This window comes from Scomber scombrus, chromosome 15 (genome assembly GCF_963691925.1).
Source record: "Scomber scombrus chromosome 15, fScoSco1.1, whole genome shotgun sequence".
NCBI lineage: Eukaryota > Metazoa > Chordata > Actinopteri > Scombriformes > Scombridae > Scomber > Scomber scombrus.
In genome coordinates this window covers 23,473,163-23,491,223 of record NC_084984.1, presented here as the reverse complement: position 1 = coordinate 23,491,223, position 18,061 = coordinate 23,473,163, and the positions used below count along the sequence as shown (strand labels likewise).

The 18,061-nt window shown below is 41.0% G+C and overlaps 1 protein-coding gene across 1 annotated transcript in view; it reads left to right on the top strand.

The window, feature by feature from the left end:
* Positions 1-13,760, top strand: part of adamts6 (ADAM metallopeptidase with thrombospondin type 1 motif, 6) — a 69,380-nt gene extending 55,620 nt beyond the window's left edge. The window contains exons 19-24 of the mRNA XM_062434481.1: positions 1,711-1,849; positions 3,787-3,916; positions 7,297-7,501; positions 7,590-7,766; positions 11,348-11,504; positions 13,651-13,760. Of these exons, the coding sequence (XP_062290465.1) occupies positions 1,711-1,849; positions 3,787-3,916; positions 7,297-7,501; positions 7,590-7,766; positions 11,348-11,504; positions 13,651-13,760 (918 nt within the window). The remainder of the gene's footprint in view (positions 1-1,710; positions 1,850-3,786; positions 3,917-7,296; positions 7,502-7,589; positions 7,767-11,347; positions 11,505-13,650) is intronic.
* Positions 13,761-18,061: the final 4,301 nt, after the last annotated feature.

The following is an 18,061-nucleotide window of genomic DNA, read 5'->3' as shown; positions in this document are numbered from 1 at the left end:
AATTTTAAAAGTGACTAATTTAAACAGTTAAATGTTTCTACAAAGTGTAATCTGTGTCCTCAATTCACCATTTGCAAGACACATATAGTAACAGAGATGCATCTTACAGAAATGCTTCTTGGGAATTGTACTTCTTGTACTTTTGTCTTGTACTTTTGACTTTTTTTTTTTTTTTTTTTTTAATCAAAGAAACAGATATTTTCTAAAGCAGTTTTGCAGTCTTTTGTGCTGATGAGTCAACCAGGGGAGTTTCGTGTGCATCAGCCCAATGTTATAGATGCAAAAAATGAACAGGACACTTCCGGACACTTGAAATAACTTGCTGTTCCTGTCCTCTTAAACTCAACATCTGGCAGCAAACCTTAGGTGACCCTCAGCCAGTGGTTTGAGCTATTTATATGCGGACAATAAAAAAAAACTTTCTTGGCAGAGTGCAAACACAATGTCACTGGGAGTCTGCTCTTGCATGTTTTGTGCATTAGTGTGAATGCACTTAGATTTTTTAAATGGGTTTCATGACAAGTTTCTTTGTGCATGTTTGTGTGTGGCTGTGCTTTGGTTGTGTGCTGATGTGAGGCAACTGAGCATTTTCTTGTAGTAATACTCTGCGGTTTCTGCCTCGACATGAATGCTTAAAATACCAGACCACACAGCACCACTGGAATAGACAAGCAACTGGCCACTCGACCACTAGCCATTTCTTTGTGGCTTTCAAAGCTGTGGCCGACTCCCTTGGTCTCTGCATCCAGCAGACTAATATAAAACCACCAGGGCCTCACTGATCTGCACTTTTCAAACTGCAATCATCAATATTTTTCTATAAACAAAGGATCAAATGAATACAGTGTGGGTAATATGCAAAAATTATCACCTGACTCCACAGCGCTATGGAGCATTTTAGCATCTTTAAGCATTTTTGTTTGGTTTTATGGTCCTCAACTTTACTGTTTTAGATCACTGACTGTCTCTTTGAAAACGTACCATACTCTACCTGCTCTGCACCAAACTGCAGTATTTTGCAGCTTAAAAGAGAAAGATATTTTCCTCAAGAGATGGTGGAGACCAAAAATAGAGCTAAAAGCTGAGAGAATATCTGATCACTTGTTGAATGAACATTAACATGACTCCACATGAATGCTAGTTTTGCTCCATGTGTGATTTATGTGTAAAAAAAGCTTTGTTATAACAACTTTATAACATAACATAATGCCATTTAAAAGCATGAATGAATAATTATATAAAGTTGTTTTTTTTTTCATATTCGTAAGTGTGTTTTTATACTCAACACAGCAATGTTACAAAAATTACCTTGAACCGCTGTAATATTTCCCCTTTTCTGTCCTCTCCTGCAAACAAAGTTAGCTTCTAGCTGGTGAACATTTTTGCAATATTTTGTAGTTAAAAAGCCTCAAGAGCTGGTGGAGACCAAAACCGGAGCTAAAAGCAGAGTGAATGACGCACTTACACTCGTTAAATGAACATTAACATGACTCCACATGAAGGCCAATTTTTCTCCATGTGTGATTTATGTGTAAATAAGCTGCTATTTTTAGTTGTAACAACTTTGTAAGCATATTTTAAGCATATGCCAGTTTAAGAGCAAGAATAAACAATTTTTTTCATATTCTTAAGTTACCTTCAACCTCTGGCTAACTGTAATATTTCCCCTTTTTCTGTCCTCTCCTGTTATTGGCTGCTGCCTCTCTGCAGGTTCTCCTTCAGGAACAGAATATGGGAATACGCTACAAGTTCAACGTGCCGATCCAGCGCACAGGAAGCGGGGACAACGAGGTGGGCTTTTCCTGGCACCACCTGCCCTGGTCTGAATGCTCAGCTACCTGCGCTGGAGGTACGTCTCCTGGTGAAACCTTTAATCTACGCTGATTTTAGCACCGCTATCAATCTGAGCTTTTTTACGGTCACAAAAATGCGGCTGCAGCTTTTCCAACATGAAACCGGTGTGGAAGAGCTTCAGGGTGTTCTTTGACTTCAGTTTAACTTCTGACACAAAAGTTAAAATGTTTATGCAGGTGTGTTTCCCCCCCACTTGGGAAATATGCTGAAAACTAAACCTCTATAATCGCCAGCTCACTTTACAGAAGATCTTTCACTCTCTTTACTCCTGTCAGGTGCCGAGGGCCAAATATAAAAACACTCCTGTATCAGCAGTTTTGCTCTGGTTACATAGTTTTAAATCAATTCGAAACATTTTATCAGTTATTTTAAGCATTGCATGAGTTAGCCGCCTGTCACATGACATACAGTATGTAAATCTGCATTTCAAATTCTTATTATTTTAGTTTATTATTTCTTATTATTATAGTTTATTTTTCTATGAGAGAAGAATACCACCTTCTCTTCTGGCGACCTTCTGCTGTGTTACGGTGGCCAGTTGCCTTTCGAAAAAGAGCACTCCAAGCGTTTTGGTATTGAATACTATAACACGCTGTGGGTGTTTTAAATTCTTCTTGAATATTTCTAACCTTCTCAAATATTTAATGTCTTATATCTTGTGTGTGTGTGTGTGTGTCTGTGTCATTCAGTAAATCTTCCCCAACCAATAATTCCACAAATGCTGAAGAGCAGTGTGCGGAAACCCAGTATCATAATTTGCGATGGGTTTCCAAAATCATTACTTTATAGCTGGAGATTCGGCCTCTAATAAATTCAATATGTATATTTTCCATATTTTAGCCGGAGTAATGAATATGGTGTAATTTCTGTGAATGAGCTGCTCTGCATAGCTTCTGGTTTACCAGTGCTGCACACAGAGACGACCACTCTTCCAGAGCGCTTGTCCGACAAAGTCAAACATTCAAAATCTGAAACCGCAGTGAAATGTTGACCATGGCCTCAAGAATGACTAAACCAAACCTTTTAGCCCAAAAGCAATGGGTTTCATGTAACAATAAATAGTGTTTCTTCCCAGTTGTCAAGCGCGGCCTGGACGGGTTTGTAATATTTTGTAAAAGCATGACTGAATAAGCATGTGGGTTTTTCTGAGGAAGGAGTTCCAAGTCCGGAGCAGGAGTTTGCAGCTCTGCCTTTAGATGGTGAAGCACACATGGCCTTCCAGTGTCGTAAACATGCCGTCGCATTGTTGATCTAAATGATCTAATTTGTGTCTACTGTGTGTCTCTGACCACACGGAGCTTTAAATCCGAAAAATGTTACTTAATCATTCACCCATTCAATATAGCTAGCTCAGCTAATCATGAAGTGTTGTTTAATATATCACTACAGTAATAAAATCCATGAAAAACACCTTTTGACAACCTTACAACTGAAACTCTTTAACCCCATGGTTCGCAGTATTCCTCCAAACTGTATTTCACTCTCAGCACAGATGGGTAGATTTTCTATACTTCACGCATATACACACACACATCCATATCTCATTACATCTGCCAGACAAGTCTGCTGCGGGATATGTCCCACGAGGGTCCAAACAGACCCTTTCTGAGTTGGTATGGTATACACGCGCACACACACACACACACACACACACACAGTAGGAGGTGTGACACCGATACGGTAGCCCTCACTCTCTCCATTAGAAGCCAAAGTAAAGAGCGCTCTGCTCTGTAAAAGTGATTTGCCAAGATATCCTGCAAAGAATCAGGAATTTACATGTCTGGATTTACTACAGACTGAAAGTGATACCATCTCCGCTTAAACACAGCGCTCGACACGGCGGCCTGGGCTCCATGTTTCTGAAGGGGGGGATTCATGTGCGAGATCAGCTGCGCACTGCGATGCATTATTGATGGGTCTTTTCCCTTACAGGTTCCCAGAAGCAGGAGGTGGTTTGTAAGAGGCTGGATGACAACTCGGTGGTCCAGAACAGCTACTGCGACCCAGACGGCAAACCTCCAGAGAACCAGAGAGACTGCAACACTGAGCCATGTCCTCCAGAGTACGTAACACTGAGCTCGATCATTCATTTGGGCAATTGGTAGAGTAAACGTTCAGTATGTAAAATGGCAATCACATGTTCCCAGATGACAAAGTGATGCTTTCAGATTGGTTGTTTTGTGCGACCAACAGCCCCAAAACTTCATATATTTTACAATGATATAAAACCAAGAAGTACACAAAACAATTGTGCTTAAAACCTTAATGTAGAGGAAGTTTGGCTTTTGCTTGATAAATGCCATAGATGATTGATTGTTTATTAAGTTGTCCTCCTCTTTAGCTTTATTTGTTCAGTACTTTTGCATAGGAACATCCCTATTTTAGAGTGTTTACATTCATTTTAAACCTGCATTAAGGGTTTCTGGACAATTGGTGGCAGCAGAAAGAAGCTGTAAACACAAAAGTGACATATTATTACCTTTTAAATTGATATGATGGACTTGTTAGACAGCAGAGCAACATTATCATTCATTTGTGGCCACCTTTTCATTTTAAATCCAATATTCAATCTTCTCTTAGCTCTGTTTTGGTCTCCAACTCCTGAGGGGAACATCTGGCTCTTTAGTTGCTAAATGCTCAACTGTGCTCACCTGCTAGTTGCTAACTCGGTCTGATGTTCAGTGCTAAGCAGGTAGAGTACAAAGTGTATTTTTTCACCAAAACAGTAAAGTTGGGGTCATAAAACCAAAACAATAAGCTTAAAGCCACTAAAACGCTCCGTAGAGCAGAGGTGAACAGCAGAGTCGGTTGATAATTCTCTGAGGGTTCGTCACTACGAGCGACACCTTGCACATAACACATAGTCATCCGATCCACTGTTAATATAAAAATCTCGAATAGTTAATGCTTTTAAAATAAAAACCTTCCATAAAAGTGAAACCGACTCATATTAATTCGGTTTCAGTGAGCCCTAGTTGTAAAATGTGTTTGGAAGAAAATAATAACATAAAATGGCAGTGATTTATAACTTCATATGTTAACTATTTTCAGGGGTTGCTTCTTGCCAAAAATAAGAGCCTTGAAAATGACCACCTGTGTTTGATTGTTTTGGCTTCTTCGCCGATCCTCGAGGGGTAATATACACGTATACAGGTGGAATACGAACTTGTGTTTGGTGGCCAAATGTCCGTAAACTCTTTGCTGTAGCTGGAAGCATCCCCAGACTCTCCAATCATGTCTGGAAAAATAGGGATTAAATGAATCAGGTTAATTAGTTTCAGACTATTTGACAATTATTTGCATGTGAGGGAGTGTGTTGGTGTCTTCCAGCCAAAAAAACTGATAATATCATAAATCTACTGTGTAAGTGGCCATTTGTTTTCATACATTCACACTGCAGCCTTAGGTTATTTATTTTCACATCTGTATTCGGTGGGCGCCGACTCGTTGTATCTCATTTATTAGTCGCCTCATTATTAGTGCTTGAAGGCTGTTTGCAGTGCGTGTGTGTGTGTTTAGAGTTACGGCGCTTCACATGACGTTTGTGTCTGTTAGGAGGGCAAACACATCTTCTGCAGCCTCAGGAGAGGCCGACTTAAGGAGACCGTGTAAACACAATTGTTTTAGAATAGCCAGGGTTTTATGGGCCCGAGTAATGAAAGCTAACACAGATGTTTGAACACGTCGTTAATTCTGTATACATTCCTTCAGATGATGTAATATCTCACAGGCTGGATGTGTTTGGAGGGCTGTTGTCTGGGCAGTTTTATGATATTAATTCTGAAGTCCGCAGACTGTCGGGGTTGAACAAGTCTAAGTCTTAATTTTCTGCAGGTCAAAAAACTCAAACGGCCTGGCATGGCACGGCACGGCACAGCGCTAGACACTAACACACACATTTAAAAAAACACGGCACTTAATGTCTGCTTGTGTCAGAAGAGTTTATCTGCATCATTTATATTTTAATGAATTTTAAAATGGTTCAGGTGTTGGTCATTTGTCTAATATTATTTCCACATTTTCGTTTATGTTGATAAGTTTGGACGTTACTTTGGCAACAGTAAAATAGTTTGTAGACAATGTTTTAATGCCGTTTAAAGAAATGTCTCATATTTGTCCGCCAAGTATGAAGTATAAAGCCAGGAAGCGATTAGCCTAGTTTAAGCTAAATAGCCTAATCTAGCCAACAAAAACAAGTTACACTAGGCTACATAACTCACTGTAAAACCACAAATTGTCATTTTTACATTACAGTTTGTGTTCATATTAAACTAATAGAGATACCGTGTGTTAATTAGTAAGATTTAGAGGAGCTGGTTGGTGGTTTTATAAACTTTGAACCAGGCTACCTGTATCCCTGCTTCTCGCTTAGTTAAGCTAACCGTGTTATTATTCTTTTCATGTAACTTTTGCAAAGAAACCAAATACATCTTCTAATATATATTTGTCTTTGTGTTTTTTGGATACCTAAGGAAACCTGTTTTATATGAGTTATTGATACAGAGAGTAATAGTATAAAGCCAGGAGGTGATTAGCCTAGTTTAAGCTAAATAGCCTAATCTAGCCAACAAAAACAAGTTACACTACATAACTCATTATAAAATCACAAACTGTCATTTTTACATTATAATTTAGTTCATATTAAACTAACAGAGATACAGTGTGTTAATTAGTCAGATTTAGAGATGGTTGGTGTATTTCTAAACTTTGAAGCAGGCTAGGTATTTCTTGACTCCAGTTCTGTATTTGACAGCTGTATTTTTCTTCTCATATTACTTTTGCAAAGGAAGCAAATACAAGTTTTGAGAGTGTGTTTTTCTAATCCCGATTTATCTGTGTTTTATTGGCTACCTTTAAGAAACCCATTTGATTTGAGTTACTGGAGAGAGAAAAGTGATATTTTGTTTTTTGGGGCATTTTTTTGTTTAGTTTTTGTGTGTATATTTGATGTTCTTTTGGGCGGCTGTGGATGATATATTTAAAGAACAGAAAAAAGAGAATAAAAAAGAAAGTTGTGGACAAATTAACAGGAGTGATAGCTAAAGGTTTTCCTACTAAATCTGACCACTGTGTCCTGCTGTGAAATAAGTCCTCAAGATTAATACAGGACCAACTCTTTCACCTTCTCTAGGCCCCTTTCATTTCAGTTTATACTGTCCTTTAGTTGTTCATGTTCCCAAATAAAATTTGCACAAACCAATTGAAACAAAGTGAACTTGGGGCTTTCAGAGCCTGTACTGGGTGGAAAGTTGCTGCTTTGGCATTTCATTAATCCTGCCTTAAATGTACAGAACTATAATGTGATTTTACGCACTAACTGAGATTACTGATAGTCTGGTAGTAATTAAGTAACTGCAGGGAGTAACATCGCTGCCAAAAATCACAGAGCTTATTCTTAGCTTTGGTTCTTATGTACAAAACGGTTTTATTTCTCTCCATCAGGTGGTTTATTGGCGACTGGTCGGAGTGTGGGAAGACGTGTGATGGCGGCACCAGGACGAGGACAGTCCTGTGTATCAGGAAGATCGGCCCTGCTGAGGAGGAGACGCTGGAGGACACTCACTGTCTGACTCACCGACCTATCGAACGAGAGTCTTGCAACAACCAGTCCTGTCCGCCGAAGTGGGTCACCCTGGACTGGTCGGAGGTAAGACGATACACTTGAGACCGAGCTGTTCTCTTTGACTCATTGTGCTGTCAAGATCCTCTTCTTACACCTCCTCCTCCCTCTTTAGTGCACACCGAAATGTGGCCCCGGCTTCAAGCACCGCATTGCCTTGTGTAAAAGCAGCGATCTGACCAAGACCTTCCCGCCCGCCCACTGCCCGAGCCACAACAAGCCTCCGGTCCGAATCCGCTGCAGTTTAGGACGCTGCCCTCCTCCACGCTGGATCCCTGGCGAATGGGGACAGGTAGGACAGCTTCTCCGTCACATCACAACCAGATCTGAGAACTAAAAGACTCTTCTTGTTCTTCTTCTTTTTCTTTTTAGCTTGGGCACAAATTCAGTGTCCTGGTTAATCCTTTAAAAGGATAGTGTGAAGACAAAAGATGTGCACATATGCTCTAAGCTGGTGAATGGTTAATGTAATTTACACCTGGGTGACACACACTGGGTCCTAAGCAAGCTTGTGACGTGTGTTTGTGCGCGAGTCCAAGTGCTCCAACAGGCCTGGAGTGTGTGATCAGTGGCAGAAAGATCCCCACTGCCTGTTTGAAGTTTATCTCCTGCCTCAGACCAGGACTCTCTATCACTTCCAGGAACACGATTTAGAGGAAGACTGAGGAGTAGCATTCTTGGGCTCACCCTGACATGACTTAGTGCGCTCAGAGAAGCTGTTGAACACTTTACAACACAGCTGACTCATGTTGGTGAGCACACGCCAAAAAACGTGCGTCAGAGAGAGTTGTATCTACAAAAAAGTATGGCATGTTATTTTGCAGGGTTTGTTAATAATTTAGTGTAAAACTGGAATTTTTAAACAGTGCAGCGCTGATGTTTAGAGGACGGCCGTGACGGGTCACTGGTACTCCAGTGGAGGTGATGTCATCGGTTTCAGCTCTGTGTTGTTCAGGGTTAAAGGTCAAAGGTCAAGAGTCAGGCAGTCTAGGTCTCAGGCCTCTCCTCATAACGGCCACATGTGCACTCACAGCCACAAACATCAATAACACAACTTTACAATTCAATAAGTGGCAATAACAGTCATAAACAAAGCAGAGCTGACTGATAACCTCGGCGTGGTCCATCAAAGAGCAGAGTCGAGGTTAATACCTCGCAGAGCAACAGCTGGAGTCTGCTCTTACACAGCACTTTCTCATGTGCTGCAGAGGTGTGTGTACAACCTTCTCTCCCTCTTTCTCTCTCTCCACCTCTTCTTTCTTTGGCTGTAATTACAAGCTTCACCCTTGCTGCTCCACGTTCCCTCGCTGGCCGGCTCTCGAAAGCGCCAGAAAGGAGAGATTGTTGCCAGCTACCGAACGCCTGGTCTCACAGGGCAAAAGGTCAGCGGTTCAAATCCCACTTAAGTCCCACCATTGACGTACACCATCTGTCATGGCTGGCAGCAGGCCCTAATAAAGACTCTAATTGAGAAGGGATGACATGCGGGCTCACTGATCTGAGGCAGCCAAGAGAAGATCGCTGAAGGTGACAGAAAAGCCTGGTAGTTCTCTCGTCAGCGGGGGAGGCTATTTGCTGATGTCTGGGTTCATATCACAAAGTGCTCACACACAATGATAGCTGGCAGGTGTGTTGTTTCTTAGTGCTTCCAGAGTCGGTTTGAGTAATTATAGATATATCTGTTGGCATCTACTGCAATTGTTTTCAGAGTCTTTTTTCCCCCCATTCTTCTACAAAGGAGTTTAATGGCCACCCATAGAAGAAATAATCTCAGTTTTTATTACAACTGGCACATTGATAGAAGTCAGTCAAAGACATGCAGGTGCACATTTTGGGCTCAGTGCAACAAACTTTTCACATGTCAACAAATGTTTTCTCCCTTAGTTCTGCAGTCTGGGAAAGTCCATCGAATATGCTCATTTTTCATCGATTTGGATTTTTTTTTTGGCCTATTTTCTTTAAAATTAAGCCAATTTGGATCATATGCTGACCGATACATCACATTTGATATTTCAAACTTTCAAGCCAATTATTCTTGCAGCTAAGATGCAGACACAGAAAATGAAAAGGAAAGCCACACCTCAATGTTGGTTTTGTGATAATGATCAAAATGACTAATTAGGTACCTCAATATTACCTTAATGCATCTAAAAACACTCTACATAAGTTACAAAGTGAAGAAGAAAGATGGAAATAAAAGCCAGAGGACTCAAATACACAACTCAGTGACATGAAGCGAGATCCAAAAATGCTTTTATAGCAGTGGTCAAAAAACACGGGAAGTCAGTCAGCGGAGCAGAGGTATCACAGGGGCGAGGCTGAGGCAAAAATCCAAGGAATCAGGCAGGGTCAAAACACTAGGAAAACCAAGAATAACAAAAAAAAAAAATGCTGGAACGCTCACTACAAGTAGAAAAGACAATCTGGTAAACAGGGGAATGTGAAGACATGCGGTTTTATACACACAGGCAGGGGAGCCAATGAGACACAGGTGCAACACATTAGGGCGGGGCCAGGTAATCACACAAGTGGGAAACACTGGAGGGGAAGGAATGAAGTGACCTGAAAAGGTGAGTATAACTAAATAAAACAGGAAATAATGTAAACGGCAAAGGAAAAGACGAGACACGACAAAAGGAGGACATAAAAACACAAATTTAAGTGTAAAATACACAAGATAAAAGCTATGAAACCAACAGAAAGTCAAAGAAAACAAATATGTGTTAAGATGCTTTTTAAAGGCCTAAGCTGGGGTCACTTTTTAGCCGAACACGACCCTCCAAACATATCACATATCAGCTCCTTCAAATGTCAAAATGAGTCCCAACAACTGCAGTGTGGTGAATGTCAGTCAAAGAAATTAACTTTCAAATTGGATCTTGAGCCTTTTCTACAGTTAATTCCCCATTTAAAGCATGTGGGCTTGACTTGAGTTGGATGTCATTAAGTCTAAGTATGGCCTGTTGGTGTGAAAACACTTGTTGAATGTGTGAAAATAGGTTTAAAAATAAACAGTAGATGTAATTTACCATAATATTGCGTCAGTATAATTAACCACTTACCATTCATCACTTGAAGTTTGATAAGTATAGCACAGGACGTCTAACTCAAGTCCTGACTTCCAACTTCTAACTGAGTAATTCACGAGTTGTAATGCAAGAATTAATTAGATATCCGCTAATTAAATAATGATCAAAAGTATTTAGTCACCAGACAAGTCCTCATTGCACCTGTGGTCAGCATATTCTGCTGGATGCTTTTGCTGCTTTGCTTCTGGAGTTGCAGCTGTATCAGTTTATTTAATGTTTGTATATAACAGTATGAGCCAGGCTGTAAGAGCATCCATCCAAAAGACACATTTTGGCAGAAGTAAGACCGGATTCAGCCCAGTCTCCTTCCCGCGTGCGTACTGGTCGCAGCTCAACTCTCAGTCTGAGAAGAATTAAAGTGGAATTCCTCCGCACAAACAAGAGGAGGCAATTTTCTGTCTGTCTGTTTCTCTTTCTCTCCAATACACATGCACAAAAATGTGCACCGAAAACCTCGTGAGCTACAGTTGACCTGGATACTTTGTGTGTTGGGAAACACAGTTACTGACAGGCAGCCAGTTGAATCAGGCAAAAGGGAAGGTGACTCTGGCTGGCTCTGTCTGCTCGCTGCCTCCGTGCCCTGATGATTGGTTGATTGGATCAAGTCGTGCCGTGTGTGTGTGAGTGTGCGGGGATTACTCAGAAAGGCTGAGTGTGTGTCTGCATGCCCAGTATTCAGGGTCACAGAAGAAAGATGGTCCTCATTCACCTCATTAAGTAGAAAAACCACCTCTTTGGCTCCTGTAGAAGCAATAAGTCCTGCTCTTGATGTTTTCTCTTACAGTGTTCGGCGCAGTGCGGCCTGGGCCAGCAGATGAGGACGGTGCAGTGTCTGTCCTACACCGGGCAGCCGTCTAATGATTGTGCAGAGTCCCTCCGGCCCACCACCATGCAGCAGTGCGAGAGCAAGTGCGACGCCACCCCTATATCCAACGGCGACGGTAAGATGACCAAACGTGAGCACATCTGAGTCTGCCATCACGGTTTAATAGCGTTGGCTCGACCCGTCTGTGTGACGAGTTGTCTGCTCGCAGTTTTTCATCGTGAGGAGAAACGTGTGGTCGCCGAGGCGGATGCAGGTTTCTATTTAAAACTGCACAACTGCAAAACCTTACAAACCGCCATCGCCGCCATTCACATAAACCCTGATGGTTTATGTGAATACCAATTGTGCTCTACGTGCATTGCCTTCACACAAAAGGTTATAAACTGTCTCTATCATCGTCTTCACTGTTCTACTATGACCTAAACACGCTTGGATGACACACTCCTCTACACTTTGCCAGCTACATTAATCTTTCCAGTGAGGTTGGCTCCTGGTCAAAGCGAAGCAGCTCAACCCTCCATATACACTTACACATGATGGATGGCTATTCAGATGCACAGAGAAGGGCCTTTCGATTAGCCTGAATGGAAAACGTGAGCAGAGTTTACAGGCTGGCTAATGGGATTAGCTGTAGGCTAATTGTTCCTTTACGGACAGCAGTGAGGCAATGTCTCGTTTCATTTGGCTCTGCAGAGGCAGGGGCCGAAGCCTAATAAGGGAAGACACTCTGATCGTGATAAGGCATTTAGAGCACTGCCTGTCCGGCATCCAGCAAGCTGTATGTGTGTGTGAGTGAGTGCGCATGTGTGTGTGTGTGCATGTGTGTGTGTGCATCGTAGGGATGGCAGACAGCCCAGTTAGTGAATGAGGCCAGGATCTGTCTCAGTCGTAGCCTCTGCGTCCAAGTATAGTTGCAGTTTTATTCAGTTGAGGCCTGAGGGAGATGCACCAGCCCTCATGTGGCAGGTTAGCCCCAGTTTGTACCTCTCATGTATTACTGTTACATTTGAGTCACACAACACCACGCATCGGACCGTCCCTGAAAATGCCAGAACACTGTGAAGGTATTTCCTGAATCCTGAAAGATTCTTCAAACCAGCTGAGTTAAAAAAATATTTGTCTGCTGCATCTCAAAGAAGACAACTGTGTTTGGTTTAGAGTTTTTTTTGTAAAGCACAGCAAAATATGAAAACACAAAATATTAGAAGAACTGGAACAATTAGTCAATTAATTTTTACTTCAACAACTATTTTGATATTAGATTAATCATTTCAGTCATTTTTGAAGCAAAAAAAACACTTTTTTTCCTTTGGCATATGTAACAGTCAATTGAATATCTAATGATTCTGGACTGGTTGGTCAGACAAAACAGGCCAATTGTAATTTTTTTAACCGTTTCGGACACTTGAGATGAATCTATAATGACAATAACTGTTACTTGCAGCACTAAAAGGAAAGGTTTATTTTTACATGCAAAACAACAAAAGAAGGATAAACTATAACACATACAGCAATAAATAATACATAAAAATAATATTAAACAATGTGTAAAGCCTACAAAGCATCAACATTAACATTAACACATGAAGAATTTGACTCCACAGAGAAGATGCATCATCTCAGTTGGGTTGATGTGATTATTTTTCATGCATTTATGCACAGACATTACTGTCATTTCTAAACCTTAAAGACTAAGCTGCTCTGTCGTGGGTCCACATTCACAACCCTACAGAACCATCCAGACCATCAGGAGCTGACAGCAGACCACCTCAGTATGATGTTGTTAATGATAACACATTTTATATTAACACATCTTTTCATTTTGGTTCACATTGTGCAAACTGAGACATACTGTATATCATTTCTGGCTACCAACTTTGTTTGGATCTGGAAATACAGGCGTAACCTTGGAAACGGGTAAAAATCTTTATTATCGTGCGTTAGACTGAATATTTATTCACCTAGATGATTAGAGGAGTCTGGAAATACCTTCAGAACAGCGTGAAGTGTTGTTAAACGACCTTCTGGGTTTTTTAAAAGATTGCCAGGTAATTATTGTTTTTTTTAAGGAAAATCAGTTGCTTAGTGTTGTGTCTCAAAAGGAGAGTCATACTCATGAAAAAAGACCCATAAAACAGTAAAAAAAAAAAAAAAAAAAAAAAGAAGTTATCCAGGAATCTTATTTAAAATGTATTAAAATTCTTCAGCCTGTATTTTAAAACATCTGTCTCTAACTCCGGCTCGTTTCTTTCTCTCTCCAGAATGCAAAGATGTAAACAAAGTGGCTTACTGCCCGCTGGTGCTGAAGTTCAAGTTCTGCAGCCGTGCGTACTTCAGACAGATGTGCTGCAAGACTTGCCAGGGGCACTGACCCTTGGAGCACAAGAGCGAGACGAAGCGAAAGACAGAGAGAGAGAGCGAGAGAGAAGGAGAAAGAGAGAGAGGCAGAACAAAAGGCAAGGAAGATGGAGGGAGGCTCATACGGCACTGAAAGGGAGAGAAGAAGAAAACAGACTGAAAAAAAACAATCAAACTCTGGACCAGTGGAAGAAAAGGGGAAGGGATCTGCGCTGGCGAAAGAGCGAAAGAGCGGGAGAGAAGAAAGGATTTCCCTGTTTATCACACCTGATCCTCCTGCCCTCGATCATGGTGGAATCCAAACCACTGCTCAGCCCATCACGCTGACACAAACTCTTATTCTTTTTTTTTTGTTGTTGTTTTTTAATTTTCACTTCTGTGAAGTGGAACTAGGAAGATTATTTGTTGGTAATGTTATTTTTATTATAATAATAATTATTGATATCATTGTTAGTCTTCCTCCGTTGTTTGTTGTTTTTATTAAATCCAAAGTGCTGGACACATCGCTCACAGAGCATGTAACCCGGAGATGGACAGACGGAGAGGGGGAGGACTCTTCACTACGAGAGGTGGACGGGAGTCGGACGTGTCGGGTTCCCGTCTTTTGGGACGACTGTGATGGTGCTATTTTAGCAAGCAGACGTTTGGCTTCGGTGCACTTTTATTTTGTAAATACTTTGCCAATTACCGCTCATATACAACCCCATCAATGTACTGTATATTTATTGTACAATTCCAAACAGTCAAGACGTTGTCCTCTGACCATGTTTGTGTCAGATAGTTACCTACTGTCTTGGAAGGGAATGTAATGTGATTGAAAATATTACATACTGTAACATACGCTAAACCCTTATATACTGTAAGGATTTGTATATTATATATGATGTAAATCCAGGACCAGAAAATAACACGTTGGTTATAGGAGAATTTTTAAATCACTTTAATTTTGTTTTTTTTTTCTTTCCCCCCCAGACGGGTGCCTTAGTTCATAACACTCAAATAAAAGTTCACCCAGCGTCAGTCAGCTCTGACCGTTAGATCATTAGTAGTATGAAGATATTGTCAGACGGTGCCTGGGCCACATGAAACACTGTTACCAGACTTGGCCTTTTACTAAACATCCCATTGAGGAGCTTTCCGTTCACCATTTGAAGGGTTTCATTTTGAAGGAGCATTTTCTACAAAGCAGCTTTTTCATTGGAATCACAAACACACACAGTCACTATTTCTTACTCTTTTTTTAAGCTGGATTATTTAATCAAAACGTGAGTTAGCTGTCATAGAAGACATTGTTTTTGGGAAATATGCTTATTTGCTTTCTTGTTCAATCAATACTTTTCTCATGTTTGTATGCTAAGTCTAAAGCTGCTTTTAGGAGATGCTTAGCTTAGCTTAGCATAAAGACTGGAAACAACTAGCCTGGATCGGTCCAAAGTTTTAAAAAAAATCCACCTACCAGCACCTCTAAAGCTGACTAATTAACATATTATAGTTAATTTGATTAGTTGATATATTGATTCATTAAGTGTTAATAATTGAAGTCAGTCACTTTTCTGATTTCTTATGGAATTAAACAATCTTTGGGATGTTGACTGTCAGGACATAAGAAGACAGTCGAGGACATCACCTCGGGCTTTGGATACATCATTTTCTGACATTTCATCAACCAAACTAAGTGTCTAATTAAAATAATGATGAGCAGCAATCTTACATTTATTTAATCTGTGCAAAGAAGTGTAAAAATTACACCTGTTCATGAAACAGTCAGACACATAACCTCCCCAAACCCATCTTGTTATCTTTACACTTCTGTTTTTGAGTGGATGAAACAAACAAGATAAAATGTTAATTTGTGTGTTTTTGAAGTGCTAGTAGGCAGACTCTATTTTAAGTTTTAACTGAGCCAAGCTACCTGTTTCCCACAGTCTTTATGCTAAGCTAAGCTAACCATCTCATGGCTAAAGCCTCTCATGTAGTGCACAGATTTGAAAGCGGTGTCACCTTTCTCATCTAGCTCTCGCCAAATAAGTGAATAGGCGTATTTTCCAAAATGTCAAAGTATTCCTTTAAGTAAATACACACACATACACACACACACATCACCTCCATTGTGGATATGTTGGCAGACCGCACTAATGTGGTCCCTCCCCAGGGGAGGGGAGGATATAGACACACCTCCCCAGATAAAGTTTCCCCCTTGTCCTCTTTCCCTTTGCTCTCATCTCCTCTGTCCCTCCTCTAGTCCCCTCGCTGACGGAGAACAACAGTGAAAAGACAAAAACAGCTAACTCAATGGTGCTTTTCCCCTCTTTTATTTTTTAAAAATTTTTAAAAAATTTCCATGGAGTACTGTGTTTACCTCTTCTTTTCCTCCCGCTCTGCTCCGAGGGTTACGGCCTTCCCAGGCTTCTGGTGCTATCAAGTGGGTGCTTCCATTCAACCCTCTCCAGAGTGCTTAAAAGTGAGGCTGGATCCAAACAATATGAAATAATATCCTTGTCAATATCTCTGTTGGTAAATGCTGGTCATGTTATTGTTTTGTTTGTATCTGTTTATACCTCACACTGGGATTTTTTTTTTTTTTTTTTTTAAACCGTGTATTGTTGTTTGTGCTACCAACAAAAGGACACTCACCCAGTTATAACTGATCCCTTTACCCAGGTTGACATTTCTGCTGGTGTAGGGGGGTTTGTGAAAGGGAAACACTTATGAAACGTCTCCATCACACACACTTTGTTATGGAGGTCCAATCAGGAGTCCTTGAAATCTAAGAGACAATGCAAGGAGTGTGCAAGGATCTCCTCGGACCTGTCAACAACTAACTTCTATTTTGCTGCTGCTACTTTTTTGTAGCCACCTTCAGTATGACGATGTCGGGCAGATTTTATTGGTTATAAAACCTTGAATGAGGCCGTTGGGAGAGGACAGTGGATGCTGAGAACATCTTGGACTTAACTCGACCGGCTGTCGGCTTCGGAGCCTCCAGAAAAGGAAACTGAGAAGAAGTGAAATCAATCAAACTGGTACTCATTGCTGTGAACTTGGATGTTTGAATGTCACATTGCTTATACCTGTTCCTAAAGTGCAAGAGAAATGTAAAAGCATCATGTGATTAGTTGCGTATATTTTATATTCAGTATTAATGTTGGTACACTGTTACTAATTTTTTTTTTCAAATGTAAATTATATGCTAATTTATTGCGTTGTCTCACTTGTACATTTATTTCACTGCATGCAAACTGAAATTTAGCATAGTGAAAAAAGTGCAGTGATACAGCCCTACACCAACATTTTTTTTTAAAGTAGATACAATAAAGAGAGCAGCTTTTAAAGAGACGCAGTGTTAGTGCATTTATTCCCCCCCCCCCCCCCCCCCCCCCCGCTTGTCAAAACACATCAAAATATTTGTAGTCAAAGAGCAAAAAGCAAAAGCTTCAGCGTACACCTGAGTATCTAATAAGAAGTGTTTGAGCCAAGGTAGATGCTCTGTTCTCACAGGCTTTAAGAGATATATACTCTTGTCCTTTCACTCAACTCTTGGAAAGCTCCCACAGCATGAGAACAGCTAATGGCATCACACCAGGATACCCGTTACCACCACTCAAGAAATCCATTCATTCGCTGCCTCAGTTTAGGGTGACCGAATCGGAGAAGGAGGGCGAGTTTTTGTAAAAGCTTTTGTTCTTACCTACCTAACTCCAGACAGGCCAGCTCCATCATCCTTTGAGATACAAACATAATACACATCAGCTGTCAAACACCTTTTCTGAACTGTACCAGCTCCGTTGCCTCGCAGCATCGGTGTGGAACTCTCCTTCCTCTCATCTCGGCCCTCAAGTGTCTGGATTCACTCTGAGGGAGCTGCGAGGTTTCCACTCTCCTTGGTAATTAATTCCAAATAAACAGTAACTAGCCCACTTGGCTGGGAAACGCAGCCGTCTCCTTCTAATCCACAGTGTCCAATTACAGAGGGAGACAGATGGCCTGTTTGGTCTTATGTAACCAGTTTAGAATACCTGTACGTCTGGCCCAGCTTCTGTCTCCCGCACTGGCCCGTCTTGCAGGGGTCTGTGATTACATTAGTCCTAACCTGCAGAGCTGAGGGTGACAAGGAGAAGGAGAAAAAAAAAGAAGGTGATGGAGTTCAGGCCGAGGGAATCCGCATTTGCAGGATGGCCTGACAACTCCAAGGTGGCTGTAAATGTGCTTCACATGAAACATTCGCACATGCTTTTCTTCGTGCGCGTATACGTCGACGATACCCCGTTGTAAATCGAAACATACGAACAAGGTTATTCTTGAGAAATGTAAGCC